The 18,180-nt window shown below is 42.3% G+C and overlaps 1 protein-coding gene across 10 annotated transcripts in view; it reads right to left on the bottom strand.

Moving 5' to 3' along the window:
- DACH2 (dachshund family transcription factor 2) overlaps positions 1-18,180 on the bottom strand; it is a 322,493-nt gene that overhangs the window by 126,023 nt on the left and 178,290 nt on the right. For 7 of the 10 annotated variants that reach the window (XM_082207563.1, XM_082207556.1, XM_082207558.1 and 4 more), the window contains exon 3: positions 14,348-14,419. The exons of the other annotated variants lie outside the window; for them this stretch is intronic. In XM_082207563.1, coding sequence (XP_082063689.1) covers positions 14,348-14,419 — 72 coding nt within the window. The remainder of the gene's footprint in view (positions 1-14,347; positions 14,420-18,180) is intronic. 10 annotated transcript variants of the gene reach the window in all.

The following is an 18,180-nucleotide window of genomic DNA, read 5'->3' on the forward strand; positions in this document are numbered from 1 at the left end:
ATCCATACGTTTTGACGGGTCAGTTTGTTTGGAAGGTGCCTTATTCCTTGAACCATCAAGGCAACAATCAGGCAGAAGGCGTTATCAGTGCCATCTCTACACTGCCACCCAAATGCAACCAGAGGTGGTATTGCTTCTTTTCAGCTCAGCTTGGGAACTGAGGAACACAGAAAACTGGTTATAAATAGACCCATTTTCAGGCAATCAGACTACAGATTGGGACTAGAGAGACAACAAAGGAAAATAGGAAACCACTTTATCCAAGACAGACCATTGGTCAATCTAGTTCAGTACAGTCTATTGACCTGCAGCAGTTTGTCAGGATTTCAGGCAGGGTTCTTTCCCAGCCCTAGGTGGTGAAGCTAGGGATTGAATTTGGAGTCTTCTGGGACCTGGAAGGCCACATGTAGCTAAACTGAGATTGCAGCTGGCCCTAAACTTCATGGCCTGTGGTTGATTCTGGAAGAAAAGCACCTTTTAAATGCCCACCAAAGGCAGAATTAAGCAAAGCTTGACTCTTTCCCCTACTGAAAACAACAGGATATACAAGTGCTTCAACTCTACTGCATTCTTATTTTCTGAATATCACATAGCACAAAGGCATTTCATCATGTGGATCATCTATTGAAAACAGACAGAAGATGCGTCTCTTTGCTAATTCAACTTCAACATTTATTCTCCAAAATGTTAAAAGCTATTCAACATCAAGTTTGGGCCTAATGACTTGCCAAATTGTATTTCAATCAAAGCCATTGTTTAGGTTAGAAGAAGTCTTCTCAGCCAGTGCATTTGAAAGCAATTAGCAGTTTCTTTTAATCTATGTATTTTTTTAAAGTCAGAAAGCCAATTATTTAATTGAAAATTTATATGGAGGGGGGTAAATTACTCCCAGACTCCCAAGTCTTTTATAGAGCTGATTTCAGCAACTTTTAAAGGTGTTCACATTATGGTGAACAGAGTTGTTTGTAGTAGGGAAATGTAACTGTTATTAACAGTGATGTTAGGTGGTTCTACTAGAATAGACATGGACAACTTAATTTCATGCACTTTTATCTAGTCACATTCCTCCTGCCCCCAGGAAACAATGTGTGAGTTAATTGTCTCAATTTACCTCATTGGGTTGAAAAAGACTGAGTAAAAAATAAATAAATCTGAATATCAAACATCCATTAGGTTAGTGAGGAGTTTCAGACTATTAAAAATAAGTATCCTCTTTATTCTTCAGGAGTAATGAGACATAAGTATGACAGTTCATTGTGGCCTCTGCCAGGTAAAGTAAATGAGCTTTTCAGGCAGAAAGACAGACAGACAATCTAGCCATCTCGATAAACAATAAAGCTGGACCAAATATCTGCCTTCTACAGGACCATTTGTCCATCTACAAATGTGGTGGTAGAGGAGGAGCTATCAGCTGGCTCTCAGGTGGAGTTAGAGGGAAGGGATTTCAAGGCCTTTTGGAAGGCCAGAGACATTTTCATGGGTAGACTGGAATGCCACTTGAAGCAACATAGTTGTTTTTCCTTTTCCTTTTTTAGTTAAGAAAGACCCTTTGTCATCCAATATTTGAAAAGAACCCTGCCCATTCAATGAAAGGTCTTAGTATTCCATCCCTCAAAAACCAGATCAATCTTTGGGGGTTATGATTATGGCAGCCATATGCCCTACTTTACAAACGATACAGCTCTGTTTGTAGGAGCTGTCTATTTGAAGGGCTGTCTGGTCCAAGTCTGGTTTAAAGATAAAAGATCATTAGAAGGGAAGTAGGAGCCCTGAAATTGGCCCATCAACAGTGAATACCAGGACAGCAGACTGCGCAGCACACAGGCCACTTGACCACAGTTTCCGCCACTACAGTGAGATTATTATTTTTTATAGATGTGTTAATTGCCTTCCAAATATATGTCCCAAGGCAATTTATATTGTCTTGTTAAAGGCAATGTATATGCCTTAAAAAAAAAACTGAATTACTTTTAAAAACAGGTGGAGAAACACCAAGTACAATTTTAAAAACATGACAAAGTCAACATCTACAGCAAAGACCATTTCATTTAGCTGAAAAAGCTTGTTGGAAGAAAAATGTCTCCAATTGTTTCTGGAGGGTACACAGTGGGCACTTGACATATCAGGAATACAGAACAGGGGCAGCCCCACTGGAAGTCCTGCTCTGAAGGTTACTGTGCAGCAGGCTTCTGGTATTTCCAGTACTTCAGGGAGCAAGTATTCTGCAGAACACTGTGAACTACTGGGCCTATAAGGTGGTCTCTCAAGTAACCTGGCCCCGAGTTGTATAAGGCTGTATACATTATTAAGACCTTTAACTTTGCTGGATAGCTGTTTGGGAACCATTGCAAATCTCACAAACAAGGTGCTATATGCTAGCAGGAGTTTGTTCCCACAAGCAACCTAGTCACTGCTGCTGCCGCCTCTGAACCAACCACAGAGCACATTGCAGCAATCCAACTACCAATGCTTTGAGTACTGTGGTCAAGCTAACCCAATTCAGGAAAGTCTGTACCTGCCTTACCATTTGAAGCTGGTAAAAGGCACCCCTAGCTTCTAATGACACCAGTGATAGAGCCAGATCTAGCACCCCCAGACTACATACCTGCTCCTTCAGGGAGAGAGATATTGTGCTCCTATTTACACTGGAATAGTTATTTCTAAATTTGCACATACATATGAATTAGCACGTGCAAACTGCGAATCAGTAGCCTCTGCTTTTTTTGGCAAAAACTTTTTCTCTTTTTTTCTGCAACATAGTAGTCATCCTATCTGGGCACATAGCTATCCCAACCGCTTAATTAAAAACAGTTTACACAACGTGGCATAAAATATTCATTTAAAAATAGCAAATAAAGACATAATGAAATGATCAAAATAAAGATAAAATCAACATATTTTGAAAACCAAATATAGAAAATAAAACTGCGTGTCTGGGTAGGCTTCCCTAAACTAAACAATTTTAGCAGTTGCAGAAAAAGTACACAGTGAAGGCACCTGCCTAATATCAATAGGTAGGGAGTTCCAGAGTATACAAATATTAGATAGAAACTATACTATATGTGTGTGTGTGTGTGTGTGTACGTACACACACACACACACACACCATTTAACCCTTGTTAACATCTAATTGGATAGAGTAATGTCATGCACCACTTATTTCTACTCTCAGTGTCAAAGTGATATATTATGCAAAACAGCCTTTTCAAATTATGATTAAGTCCTTCAGTGGTGCCCATGTTCACACTAAACCCACTTATCTTAAATATTATCATTTCCTGCATGGTCAGTGGCCTCAGAGAGGGTAAGAGGAAGGTGGTAAAGAGATTACAATGTAGTCAAGTCTAATTGATAGATATCTGTAATAGGAAGCGACGGGGAGTACTTTGGATACATTAAAGGAAGTCCGATGCTAATAGAATTGAACAAAAGTCAGCCGGAACAAAAGCAAACCCTACTTACATTTGTTGAACGACTCCAAACGGATCAGTGATGGGAGGATTAAAAATATTACTTACCACAGACTGCAGATCTCTTTTTCTGACATCTATCCGAGCCTTATCGCAAAAGCTCAGGGGCAGGGGAGATAATATATGAAACAATGAGGAAGCCCCCTACAAATCAGGCTCGCTAATATACCGCTTGCTTGGCTTATTTCAAACCTGAGATGTGTGACACAGGCTTCACACAGTACCGATGAGGAAGGACTGCTGCTAAGTGGTAGAGCACATGGCTTGCGTGGAGAAGGTCCCAGGTTCAATCCCTGGCATCTCTGCATAGGGATGGAAAAAGTTCACTCCACTAGAGAGCTATTGCCAGTATAGACAATGTTGAGCTAATGGACTGAAAGGCTAACTTGGTAGGAGGCAATTTCCTATGTTCCTATACGTGTCCTTTCTGAGCAACTACAGATATTCAAAATCTGTGTTCCTAACTTTTATTAGGGTAGGTTGTGTTAGATCTCGGGATGGGGAATAACACTGGTTTAGTTCATGTTTAAAGGCAAACCTAGAACATCTGAAATTTTAAAAACCGTATGTGAACTAAAACATAGTTGTCCTTAAGAAATTCACACTTCTCTGAATTTTGCAATGCAGTTCCCCAGCTAAGCAACCTGTAAAAAAAAAGTGTGTGTGTGTGCTATGTTAAAGTGTGCATTAAAAATGCATATATTGCTGAAAATAACATAGAAATGCAATATATGTGGGGAAACTAGTTGCAAAGATGTATATTTAATTAAAATCTTCGTTAGATTTTTTTAAAATCAAAATCATTGCAGAAATCTGCACAACTAAATTAAACACTGGACAAATGAAGAGACTTGGAGAACTGAAACTGACAGAATTATCTGCAGTTAAATTTGCCTTTTTATATATTTTATATATATTTTTAGTTTTAAATTTTATTCTGGCTTTTATACTTGATTCACTTTGATCACTTTGCAGGTCACAAGTAAAAAATCAGTGGAAACATCATGAAACACACAACGAAAAATAAACATTTGTTACAGAAAGCACCATTCCATCCCATAGCAGTGGCAAGCACAACAGATTCCCATAATTAATTAATCAATCAATAGGTTAAAATCTAAAAGTTGAACCCTGGCAACCAAAAGCTTTTTGGAAGAGCGAGGTCCTTAAAATAACATAGTGTTAAGGTCTAATGACACTTGTCTATTTAAGGCATTCCATATAGAGAAGGCCCTGGTCATAGTGGATGCCCACTGAGTTTTATTCAGCAGTGGCACTCAGAGAAGGAATGGAGTGTCTATGGGCACACAAACTGATATCTATATCCATATCCTAACTTTCTGAGATGCCCAGTAAGTTCTAACCTGGAGTGGGGATCTGGAGTCCTCCAGACATTGATGGACTACAACTCTCATCATTCCTGAAACCTGGCCACACTTTCTGGGCAACATATGGAGAGAACATCAGCCTGAAGCCTAACTACATCAGAAGTAGTGTGAGAATAAAAAGCCCATCCCACTTGCACTTCCTCTCTTGAAATTCCTTTAGAACAAAGGTAGAGAACCTCTGACCCACAGGGCAAATTTGCCGTGCCAATACTCATTTGGTCCATGAGGCCATTTTCCTCAAATCACATCTACTTGCCCCACACCTGATGTCATATGTGATGTCAGGTTGTGATGGTAGATATTGGCTAGATCAGCTGCTCACATACCTGAACTCTTCAGAAAGCAGGACTTCTCTCTTCACTTCTCAGTGAAGAGCAGATGGCTTGAACAACCCGCCTGTCAGCTACATGGCAGTTAGCCCATGGGGTGAGGATAAAATGCCAGCCAGGCCAAAAAGCTTCCCTACCCCAGCTTTAAAACATTTTCTGGGGCAGGTAGGAGCAGGATTGCCACTTGTTAAGTCAGTGCTCCATATAGACCACATGACTCTTCATGCAACAAGTGTGCTTGAAGCTAAACAGTTCCAGGTCAGGTCAGGTCTGTGTTTGGATGAGAGGCCATCTGGGATTCCCTGTGTATACTGCAATGAATTCCGCAGCACAAGAAAGGGAGGCTATAAATGAAATAAATTGATAATATATATATATATATATATATATATATATATATATATATATGTGCAGGTTTTGGTGTCTTCGGGTGTCTTCCCGTGTAAGAGTCGGGGTGTCTGTGCGACGTTTCGACGAGGTCTCACTCGTCATCTTCAGGCTGGTGCTTTCGGCTTCTTGTTACTGGAACAGAGCAGAATCTGGTGTTTGAGTTCCTATAAATACTGTTGAGGGGTGTGGTGTATAGCCTCCAACGTTCTGGGCAGAGAGGAAGTTCCTAGATTAGTGTGCCTTTTCTTCTTTTGTTCCTTAATTACTTGAGGGATATCTTGAGTGATTTCATGAGTGATATTCTGAATACCACTGGGTGGGTCATTAAGTGTAGATTAGTTGCTAAAGCTTTTGTGTCTTGACCTCTTGAGCTTGTGAAGAGTTTTTCTGAGAAGATGGCTGTGCTGCATTTAGTTGTGCTCTGGCTTGGCTTCGTGTATAGGGGCGAGCTGTGGTTTTGTGCCTTGTGCCAGCCAGATCTGTGTAGGGATTGCAGGGGGGTGCAGCATCCGGAGGTGCCACTATAGTTAGGCTACTGGATGGAGTCTGTAATATGTCTGTGGAGAGGGTCTGGGTTTGGGTCTGGTGTGGTTGATTGGTGACGGCGTTCTGTGTGCCTCTGGTTCTGGTGTCGGTTTTTGTGGGGAGGGCTAATTTCCAGATGTCTGGCAGGCGGGACGTGTCGTCACGCTTGTTCATGTTGTGAGGGTGTTTCTCTATCTCGATGGCTTCCATGATTATTCTCTTGTGGTGATGTTCCATGTTAAAGAGCAATTTGGAATCTGCAAAATTAATTTCGTGTCCTGTTTCTTTCATGTGTTGGAAAAGAGAGGAAGTTTTTTCTTCTTTTTTGACGGCATTCTTGTGTTCTGCGATACGTGCATTTATTCGTCTGTTTGTTTGTCCAATGTACGTGGCTGGGCAGACTTTGCAGGGTATTTCATAGACCCCTTGGTTTTCCAGCTGGATTTTGTCTTTTGGGTTTCTGAGGATATTGGCTATTTTTTGGTTGGTGCAGAAGGCTGTTTTGATATTGTGTTTATGGAGGATTTTGCTGATTTTGTCTGTAGTGCCCTTGATATAAGGAAGGAGGGCCATGCCATTGTTTTCTTCTGTGTCTTGGTTTTTGGGGGGTGTTTCTTTTTGGATTAGCTTCGTAACCCTGTTTTTCTGGTATCCATTGGCGATTAACACATTTGAGAGATTGAAGAAAAAACTTCCTCTCTTTTCCAACACATGAAAGAAACAGGACACGAAATTAATTTTGCAGATTCCAAATTGCTCTTTAACATGGAACATCACCACAAGAGAATAATCATGGAAGCCATCCTTCCTCCTCTTCGCAGCCCAAGCCGGGCGGGCCAAGGGCTTGCGGAGTCCCGTAACAAGAAGCCGAAAGCACCAGCCTGAAGATGACGAGTGAGACCTCGTCAAAACGTCGCACAGACACCCCGATTCTTACACGGGAAGACACCCGAAGACACCAAAACCTGCATTCCTGTACCCGTGAAAATCTACGAAAGCATATATATATATATATATATATATATATATATATATATATATATTAAAAAAAACCACAACCCAGAATAAATTATGCAAAATAAGCACTTTTAAACATAATTTTGTTTATTTCACTATATTTATATCCTACTTTTCCATACAATATACACAAAATGGCTAACTGATTAAAGCAACCAATAAAAATGTCACAGGAAAACCATCGTTATAATAAAACACCGAAAGCAGCATTGATAATTCACGGGAAGGCATTTAAAAAGCACAGCAACCATCTGAGATCAAAAGCCTGCTAAAACAGATAACCTTAGCTGTTAATTTGGGGGTGGGGGGATCCCAGGGCATTAACTTCCGCAATCCAGGCACTACCACAGAAAAGGCCTCAACAATCCTCTAATGCTGGTGGGATAAAAAGAGAGTAGCTCTGGTGCTGGCCTTAAGAAGTAGTTCTTAAGGCAGGTATGGCCCCCAGATGCTGCACACTTGCAACTGCCATCAGCTCCCACCCACAACATCTGGAGAGCACCAAATTGGCTACCCCTGGTCTTAGCTTATCCCAAGCCTCATTCAATTAAAGCAACAAGAGTTCAAGACTTGAGAGCAAGGCGTGCCCTCTAGCCCTGTTCCCAAACACCGTGTGCTTTGATTAGCCCCACCCTTTGGTGTCCATGGGTAAAGCATGAAAATGTGCAGGAAGGGGGCCTGCACAAATGCTTCCTCATGACCTGGAACCTTGATTTTGTAGTATTCCACATCACATAGAACAGGCTTCCTCAAACTCGGCCCTCCAGATGTTTTGAGACTACAATTCCCATCATCCCTGACCATTGGTCCTGCTAGCTAGGGATCATGGGAGTTGTAGACCAAAAACATCTGGAGGGCCGAGGTTGAGGAAGCATGACATAGAAGCTTCCCTAAGAACAAAAGGCCTCTGTGGGCACTCACACAATGTGTACGAATACAAGATACACCTAAATGCAGCATGGCTGCAGGGAACACAGCTGATCAAGCGCAGGGCCATAGCTCAGTGGCAGAGCATGTGCTATGTATGCAGAAGGTTCCAATTTCAATTTCTGGAATCTCCAGGTCTGACAGCTTCCTATGTCCCTACAGGGCTTCTTTGAGTCACTTGAACAGGGCTCTAGTTCTAAACTATTAAGCAACCAGTTTCAGGATTGCGCTTGTTTTCTTTTTGCTCAGTCTCCAGGTGTTAAGTAGAGACAGTGCAAACGAGGATGCAGGACCACACCATTTACTGGCCTTCCCACAACATGCTGTCCTCCAGATGTCTTTGGACCTCCGACTCCCATCAGCTTCAGCAGCATGGCCAATGGTCAGGGATGATGGGAGTTGTAGTCCAGCAACATCTGGAGAGGGAAGGCTGCCATAATTAGACAAAGACACTGAGGGCAACACATTTAGAAGATTTCAGAGAGAATCTTCAAACGTAGGTATTTAAGTCGCCATCTTAATAATAATAATATTAATAATAATAATACCACTGCTGACTTTCATTGTCAACATGGCCATAGGACAAGGCTAATTATTACCGGCACCAGAAGCAGCTTGTGATTTTATATTACATTGAGGTAAATTACACTGGAATTAGAGTGGATTACTTTTATCAAATAGGGAATAAGCTGTTAATTAACTCCCTGCTGTAGCAATCTCTTTCAGAGCTTGCAACTGTTATTAGCTCTAGATTAAACTGTTGAATTAATTTCCCACTTACTTACTATTTCAAGAGGGTTTTTTTTTTTTAATTTACCTGGCAGCAGCTTTAATGGGAAATTGTATTAGTGAGCATAAATTGTTTTCTCCCCCTTTCCTTCCTATTTTCCTTTTGGTGGGGAGGGTAAACAGTTTGTGGTAATGTTTATGAAGTCGTTTTGTTTGAGCAATATGTATATATATATATATATATAATTGTAGTTTTAATTAGTGCACGGTTGTCAGAGTATTAGGTCTGAGATTACATTATGGCTTTTGGTGAAAACAAACACTCAGGTAATCCTCCCATTAAGAATAAGTTTACAAATGGGGGGGGGGGGACTCTGTTGGTGTGGCTGTGTTGGTGTGAGGGAGGCAAACAAAGTTCACTGTTTCTCAAAGTAGCCTTTGGGGCAGAGCCCAGCCTTCCCCAGATTTCTGCCTCCAGATGTTTTGGATGACAATTCCCATCGATCACAGTTGGCACCCAGTGGAGGCTTCTCCAGTGGGGCAAATGCCACAAACCTCAGTCTGCCCTCTTCTGGCCCCCACCTGCCTGCCAACATCCTTGGTCTCCTTGGCCTCTGTGTTGCCCTTGTGGAACTCAGCAGGGAGGAAGATGGGGAACAAAACTAGCATTAGTTGGTTCCACTTTTCATTGGTTTCGGCTCCCAACGATTTTTGTTTCCTGGCTTTTTGCCCTGCCAGTTCCACCACTGAGCATGGGCAATGGAGAGGGACGGTGATGCTTGTAGTCTCACCACATCTGGAGGGATAAAGGGAAAGGGAGGCCTACCACATTTTGCTGTCTGAGAAGTCTTCTCTCCCAAAGTCAAAGGTGTTCTGCACTTTAGGCCAACCAGATTATTTGGGCACATCAGGCAGAAACTTCCACAAGCAGCCCTCCCACTCCCTGGCCGTTAAAATACAACAAATTTATAAACTTAGTAACTAAGAACTTGCTGCCTTTTACAACACCCAAAGTCAGATGCCTGAGGCAATTGCCTTAGTCTGCCTAATGACAGGACTGTCGCTGCTGACCTTCAGGGCAAAAATATAACCGGCTGGTTTCAATAAATAAATTGGGGGTGGAGAACCTGTGACTTTCCAGATGTTGTACAACTACAACGCCCATCATCTCAGTCTATTGGCTGGGGCTGGTAAGAGCCCTAGCCCCAAACATCTGAAGGGCATCAAGTTGGGAAAAGTTGAGCTCTGCCATGGATCTGCCAGTCCCATAAATGTACCTAAGTGGTCAAGCCAGTTGGAGTAGAATCATAGAATCATAGAGTTGGAAGAGACCACAAGGGCCATCGAGTCCAACCCCCTGCCAAGCAGGAAACATCAGTACCTGATGAAGTGTGTAGCACACCTCAACCCTGGAGCAAGGCTGCAAACCCTTTGGTTCTGCAGTTTTTGAGAAAACATCTTAAATGGTCGGCCTAAAGCCCCATCTAGTCCTTCATTCTATAATTCTGTTCCAGATCAATAAGGGAAGCCTGCAAGGAGGACACAAGCTGCAGCAGTTGCCCACTTCTGTTACCCAGCGACTGGAATTCAGGAGCATGTTGCCAGTGATTGTAGCGGTAGTATATAGCCATCATGACTAGCAGCCATTGGCAGATTTATTCCCATGAATTTGTCTAATTCCCTTTTAAAGCCATACTAGGTGGCAGTCATCACTACACTGAGAGTCAGTACAGTGTAGTGCAGTTTCCACCAGCCCTGTGCCTTCAAGATAGGACTGGGAATGATGGAATAGGAAGTCCAAAAGGTCAGGGCAGCACCAGGTCTCTGGTGCTTCCAGGGCTCACTCAGTCATGAAGCATTCTCAGTGACCCAGTGACTCAGTGATAGCCATGTTCAAATATATAAAAGGATGTCACATAGAGGAGGAAGAAAGGTTGTTTTCTGCTGCTCCAGAGAAGTGGACACAGAGCAATGGATCCAAACTACAAGAAAGACGATTCCACCTAAACATTAGGAAAAACTTCCTGACAGTAAGAGCTGTTCAACAGTGGAATTTGCTGCCAAGGAGTGTGGTGGAGTCTCCTTCTTTGGAGGTCTTTAAGCAGAGGCTTGACAACCATATGTCAGGAGTGCTCTGATGGTGTTTCCTGCTTAGCAGGGGGTTGGACTCAATGGCCCTTGTGGTCTATTCCAACTCTATGATTCTATGATTCTATGACCCCGAGACACTCTCTCAGCCTAAGCCATCATGAGGACATGAGGCAGCCATGTATACTACCTTGAGGTCCACAAAGGAAAGTTAGAGTATGGATGCAGTAGTCAAGAAATAAACTACCAACAGTCTTTTCTGCGGTGGCTCCGCTTATGGAATGCTCTCTCCAGGGACGCTCACCTGGCATCTTTGTTGGCGGTTCGAATCCCTGCGACTGGGTGAGCTCCCGTTGCTCGGTTCCTGCTCCTGCCAACCTAGCAGTTCCAAAGCACGTCAAAGTGCAAGTAGATAAATTTGTACTGCTCCGGCAGGAAGGTAAACGGCGTTTCCGTGCACTGCTCTGGTTCGCCAGAAGTGGCTTAGTCATGCTGGTCACATGACCCGGAAGCTGTCTGCGGACAAACGCTGGCTCCCTTGGCCTATAGAGCAAGATGAGCGTACAACCCCAGAGTTGTCTGCGACTGGACCTAACAGTCAAGAGTCCCTTTACCGTTACATTATGGCCTTTTAAACCTTGTGTGTGGAGTACTGGTTTTGTTTGGCACTATGGTATGTATTTTGTGGTTTTATATTGTAAACCGCCCTGTGATCCTCAGATGAAGGGCAGTATAGGAAGAAGAAGAAGGAGGAGGAGGAGGAGGAGGAGGATCTGTGGTCAGTGGACCATAAATAAATTATATCCACATTTGGTTATAAATCTAGCATAACAAACCTCTAACAAAAGCTTGATTAGACATCTCCTCCTCTTCATTAGCACTGTAGCTGTTTTCACAGAGAACCCTATGGGGGGCACATTAGTCGCCCATCCCCTAACTGTAGGGGGGGGCAGAAAATGGTGTACAGTGGAACTTATTAAAACATAAACAGAAGCATTAAAACATCAGTTGGAATTGTTTCAATTAATTGCAGCCTCATTTTTATAAAGATTTAACTATTCATGCAAATAAAAACAAAATCAGAAATGAAATGTGTAGGGAAGATGGAAAGTGCTGACACACAACACAACTTTACAGCCTTTTAAAAGACAAAAGTAATTTTAAAAACAATCGGTTTAAAATAGTGTGTGTGTGTGTACACACACACACACACACACACACACACACACATATATATATATATATATATATATATATATATATATATATATATATGAGAGAACAAACCCCAAAACTAATAGTCCCCCCCCCAAAATTACCCTTTTATTACATGGTTTCAATTAGCAATTTCTCCCCCTTCATAAAGGTACAAATTGCTCTTTTCTTTTCTCTGGAGGAAATTACAAGATGATAGAAATACTAAAAAGAAATCAGCCAAATGCTAGACTTAAGCTGAAAGCATATATTGTGCATGTTTGACAATTCCTGCACAGTGCACACATGAGATGTGTCCCTTGGCTATGGTTACACATAATATTCTACCCAAATCCACCCATTGCTCATTGCATTTAATATACTCAATGATTAAGAATTACGAACAATTCATGTTTTCAGTCTGAGCATGGCCATGCTTCCTTTGAAGTCGTTAGGAAATAGGTTGTGGTATTACTTAAAGCATTTATGCTGGAACATGCAGAAAATTTTTAGGTTACAGGTGCACAGATGACTTTGCCCAGATGCTACATGGCCACATCTGGAACCTAAACAATAGATTTATTCTGTTTCTTTATGGTGCAAATCTCATGGGTCAGAAGGAAAGGTTGCATTCACAAGTAATAGTGCTACATGCGCTGTCAACATCTAGTCAAAGGATTCATGATCCCAAAGTGTGCTTCCTGAACAAAAAAAGTGCACGGGGAGGGGCTTGGCTTCAGACCATGAACCCACTATTAGGCCTTGCCACATTATATGTGCATTCATTCCACTCTGAGGTTCTGTGGCTGCTAACACTACACGGATGGAACTATAGCACTAAGTGGGTTTCTCCAATTCAGTGCTGGGAGCAATTCTGAGCTTGGCTTAGGGATCTTAGTGTGCTCAACGCTGCATGATGTTTGAAGACCCATGGCACACAAGTAATTTCTACATCAGCTGTTCCACTTCTTGAATTAAACATCTGCCTCCAAATCAGTGGCTGCCAATATGCTCAGCAAGTGGACATAAATCAATATCGAAGTGCATGAAGAATGCTGTTCTAGAGCACACTGCAGCAGACACACAGAGAGATTTTAATGTGCTTTCGGAGGCAGATGATTAAATATCTGGCTTCCTGGCCTAGTCAGTGGCACAATTCTCCCTTTCGGTTTGAGAGGTCCTATGTTCAGTTCCCACATAAGTTGTTGAATAGAGGGTAAACGGAGCCATACCTTTTAGAAGCTGTGCCTCAGTGGCACAGCACATCCTTTTAAAAAGCCCCGATTCTATCCCTGGCATCTATAAAGAGATGCTAGGAAATACTCAGGTCTATAATCCTGAACTGCTCTCAGTAGGGCACCGAGTAGACAACACTGAGCTTGATGAACTAGTGGTATAAGGCAGCTTTCTACATTCAGAAGAACCATAGCTCAAAGGGAAAGCACCTGTTTTTGATGCATGGGTCAGTCTCCATGTCTCAGTAGGGCTGCGAAAGACTCCAGTTTGAAACCTTGGAAAGCTACTGCCAGTCAACATATGCCGAGCTAGATGCATCAATGGCCTGACGACATAGGACAGCTGGATCTATGGGGCCTCCTGCTCCTCTCTAGGAGTGCCTCAACCTTCTACTGCTTGCACCACTTGCTGGCTACTTGTGCCCTCCATATGTGTGAACCTCCCTAAGTCAGTCCATGGCATTAACAGAGCAATACAGACGTGGCCCACCTGGATACTTAAGCTAGCTGCCATCACCAAATCTTCACCTAGAAAAACCTAGCCCAAGTAAGTCTAGCTCCTATTACACTCCACTTTAAGACTATTAATTCATATATATTTTGCAGCTTCAACAATACCAGCTTCACATCCCTCCTGTTGCTTTGCTTAACCTCCAGCCAGCTAAGAGGCTCTGGAGGAACTTGTTCACTATTTTGGGATATTCTAGTTGGTCGGTCAATATAAAGCTATTGCCCACCTATGGGTTTTGAAATTTCTCAGGTGCACCAACACAGCTATGCTTAAACAAAAACAAAAACCCTCAGTAAGTTAATGATGTATTGTGTATAAGAAGTGTTTCTTTCCATTCACATCTTAACTGATTGCCAAGTCAGCTACACCAAAGCTTTCACCATTCAAGTGGTTGCAAGTTAGAATAATTCAAGGGTAACAGACAGAAATCATATGCATATGCAGGAATACAAACGCGCATGCTTTTTTATAAAATATATGTATGCAAAGTTATGTTCCGGGGGGGGGGATGTATGTGACACAAGATATAAATAGGAGTAAACACCTTGTATTTGAAGGGTCTTGAGCTCTGCAAACTTTATGTGGCTTTCATCAGGGAAAAACAAAGTTCTTATATCTGGAAAGAAAAACACTGTTAAAAGCCTTTACATAATATTGAATGGGAACACTGTCTTTTATGTCATTTTGTCCATATATACAGATAGAACAAGAAGAGGTGGGCATTTCAGATCTGGAAGGCCCTGCAGGAGGAACATTTGTTCATTCAAGATGACTAGAGAGCCTTCCCACCCATAAGGTATATGGTGGGAAGTTCTAGCGCTGAGCTGAATTTCTCAGAAAACTTTTTTTTCTTTCTTAGAAAGCTTCTGAGGTTTTTCCTTTCTTCTACCACCACCCCTTTAAAAAAGTAAGACCACTTTGCAGAGTTTTCCCTGAATATTTTCCAACATTTTTAGTATAAGTTTTCATTGCCCACTACCACCACATTACCCTGGGATGACACTACGTTCTGGTGCAGGATGCAAAATGGCAGTCAGGTTGCCAACACAGTTGCTGCTACTCCCACTTGCTGTGGGAAACAACCAAAATATACCATCAAAAAAGAGACAAAAGAAGTTAAGCCAATGTCACTACTAATGGTGAGCCCTACCTCCAATAAATGGTTGTTTATCTGCCTGCTGAAGAACTTTGGCAAAACGTTCCTCCACCACCAGCATGACTCTTCCCAGTTTCTCCAGCACAATAGCATAAGAAGAACCTAGTGGATCAGACCAATGACTCATCTAGTCCAGCACCCTGGTCTCACACTGGCCAACCAGATGCTTGTGGGAAACTCTTAAGCAGGACCTGAGCAAAAGAGCACTCTCCCCTACTGTGGCTTCTAACAACTGATACTCAGAAGCAATACTACCCCTGCCCCTTGAGGCACAGCTCAGCCATGGAGGTGCAGCTCAGCCAATGGCTCAGCTAGTACCCATTGATGGCTTTATCCTCCATTTCCACAGGTAAGGTAGAGAATTCTGGGAAGCCACTTGCACACAGCTCTAGTAAGAACTCTTTGTGTCAAAGCCAATATACAGATTCAGAAATACCACCAGTATGTGGCCTTTGGAAGAGAATGTGGCCCCTGCTTAAATATTTGGCTTACTACCCAGACATATAGAAGTCACAGGTGTTTTATTTCTTCTTCTTTTTTAGCTAGTGTTGATTTTAATTTTCTTTTTAATAGTTTTAAATACCCGACTGAACTATTTTTTTTTACAGGTAATTTTAATGTTTTATTTTATATTGTGGTAAACAGCATAGAGCTTGCTGTTTTACAATCATCCGGTATATAAATTTTGTTAAATAAATTAATATATGGCAACAGTTTGCTGCAGTTCCCACTTGTAAGCTATTCTACTATTTAAGACCTGCTCTATACACCCAATGCCCTGCAGTTGGCCACTTCACCACTCCAGGCTGAAAAAGCATAGCTGGAACGTAAGACTTTGATACCCTATTAATGTTATTCTACTGAGAGTGGTACTGAGCAGTAAGTACATATTGTTTATAGATCCCATTTGAATACTGTATTCCAATTGCATAATTTGAGGTTTGCTAGAGGAGAATCTGGAATTGTTGACACTCACAGATCCAGACCCCTTCTCCTGAATGACACCACCTAACAGCAGCTCCTACTGTTCCAGAAAACCTCTGGCTGGCCTATGTCTGCTTGTTGCATGAGTTAGGAACACTGTAAAATTTCAATGATGTCTTTAAATTTGAATGGTTTCAAGCTGTTGTAAACTCCTGAAGCAATCAAAAATAATCTGTCATGGGACTGCTGGGTATGTGTACACTGCGCCATGGCCTGATCTGATGTTAGATTTATTGGAGGGTAAATTATGTCATTTATGCATCAACTCACAGGAGGAAATGGGGAGGGGGAGCAATCCCTATGCAGTTAATTTAATAATAGAGTGGAAAGCCACGATTACTGTTTCAGGTACACCCGCTCTTTCAGAGCAATGGCTGGCCCGCATCAACAACAGCAACCTTTGCTTCTCAGAACCATGGGATTAACAAGTGTTTAGTGGAAGTGGGGGGCTTTGAGAGACACACCCACAAGTGGTTGAACCAGGAGCAAAGGCCTCTTCCACTGGGTTCTGTTGTGCAGCAGCTGAAACCTATCATCCTCCTTTTTCACCTTTCTGAAACTTTCCTCTATCCTCAATGTAGTGTCTTCCAGATGTTGTTGGATTCCTACCCCCACCCCCATCATCCTTCATCAGAAACTGTCAGGGTGAGCTTGTGTCAAGCTGGGGTAAGAGGACAAGGCTGTGGCAAGTCTAAACTTGAAGTATGTTAATGGGTCAGAGAGTATCACATGACCTATGAATATCTTTGGTTAAGAAATTTCTTTGCTGGTCTGGTTGGTTTCCCTACAGTTACCTCCCTTGGCTTGCTGAAACTCCCTTAAATCCTAGGCTTAGGATCCACTGCAAGTGTAAGTCACTCAGCCACTGCAGATGCCTGATTCCTTTCCCTCCCCTGACTACATCACTATGAACATTACAGGCATGAGGACAAGCCCTTAAAAGCCCACCATTAATAGCAGAAAGGTTCTTCAAAGTGAGAACTACCTCCCTCCACCAGCAGCCTTTCAACCTGGCCACATCAGAGGGGCAGCTAAGACAGCAAGGCTTGCTCTAGTGGCACGGCATTTGGCTTCCCCTCTCCACCTGGTTACAAGTGAAATAGCAGCACCTGGACTATGTGCTTAGCTGGGACCAGCTGCTGTTTTGCTCCAACCCTCCCAGACTTGCCACCCACAGCAGCTATTCCACTTGTGTGAAGAACTATTGAGATGATTACATCATGGACAAACAAGAGACAGTGAGCCCCCTCCATTGGCCTGGGTGTGACATGACCAACTGCCACTGGACTCCTCACCTATTCACGTGCGCTGTCACGACAAGGATGCATCATTCTTTAGGTACTGAGACTTCACTTTGTTCTTTTTTCCTCATAATCATTCCACTCATTTATTTTTTTTTCCTTTTTGATTCCCTTAATTTAAATGGCAGGCTGCCTTGAGTTCACTGACTAGAGAGAACTATACAGATGCCAACAACTGAATAATGCTGGCGATCCTAACCCCACTTACCTGAGAGTAAGCCTCACTGAATTCAATCGGACTTACTTCCGAGTAGGCATTGTTAGAATTGAGCTGTGTATAAATAAAATATGAGTTGTCGTATACCCCCTCTCGGAATTATACCATTTTCACCCCTTATCTCCTCTCTACATTTTTTAGCCTTTTGCAAATAAAATAAAATAAAGCCCTAAGATGAACCAAACCCAAAACAAACCGCTGAAATTCTGTTCTCCCTATTTAGGTCATCCCTAGATTGGACACTCACTAAATTGGCAGCGACAGGCCCTCTGATATTTCAGTACAGCTTCCAGAGAAGATTGTACATCTGAAGTGACTCCTGGGGGGTGATGAATTCATATTTGCTAAACAGATTAGCTGAAATAAGCATAATAAATGAAAGTGGGTTTGTTTTGTTTTTAAAGAAAAGAAAGAAAACAATTTCACACTAAAATGCAGGCTTGACTTATAGGAAGTGGCAGCTTCAATGGCCCAAGGCCTAAGATTGGTTTTGCCACTTGATAATTTGACTGATTCACTTGAGTAGCCAGAAGAGGACATTTTCTGCCTGATTTCAGCATAATCGAGTCACCTGCTCCATGATTGCCGAGGCCAAGTCAATTGCACTCGGCTGAGCACCGAGGGTGTGCGATGCATTGCAAAAAAGGAACCTTTGCTGCATATGTGTGCAGAACTATTGAGATGTAAATGATAGTGGAACACAGCCCATTCCCGCATAT

The sequence above is a fragment of the Podarcis vaucheri genome (genome assembly GCF_965113315.1).
Source record: "Podarcis vaucheri genome assembly, chromosome: Z".
Classification (NCBI taxonomy): Eukaryota; Metazoa; Chordata; class Lepidosauria; order Squamata; family Lacertidae; genus Podarcis; species Podarcis vaucheri.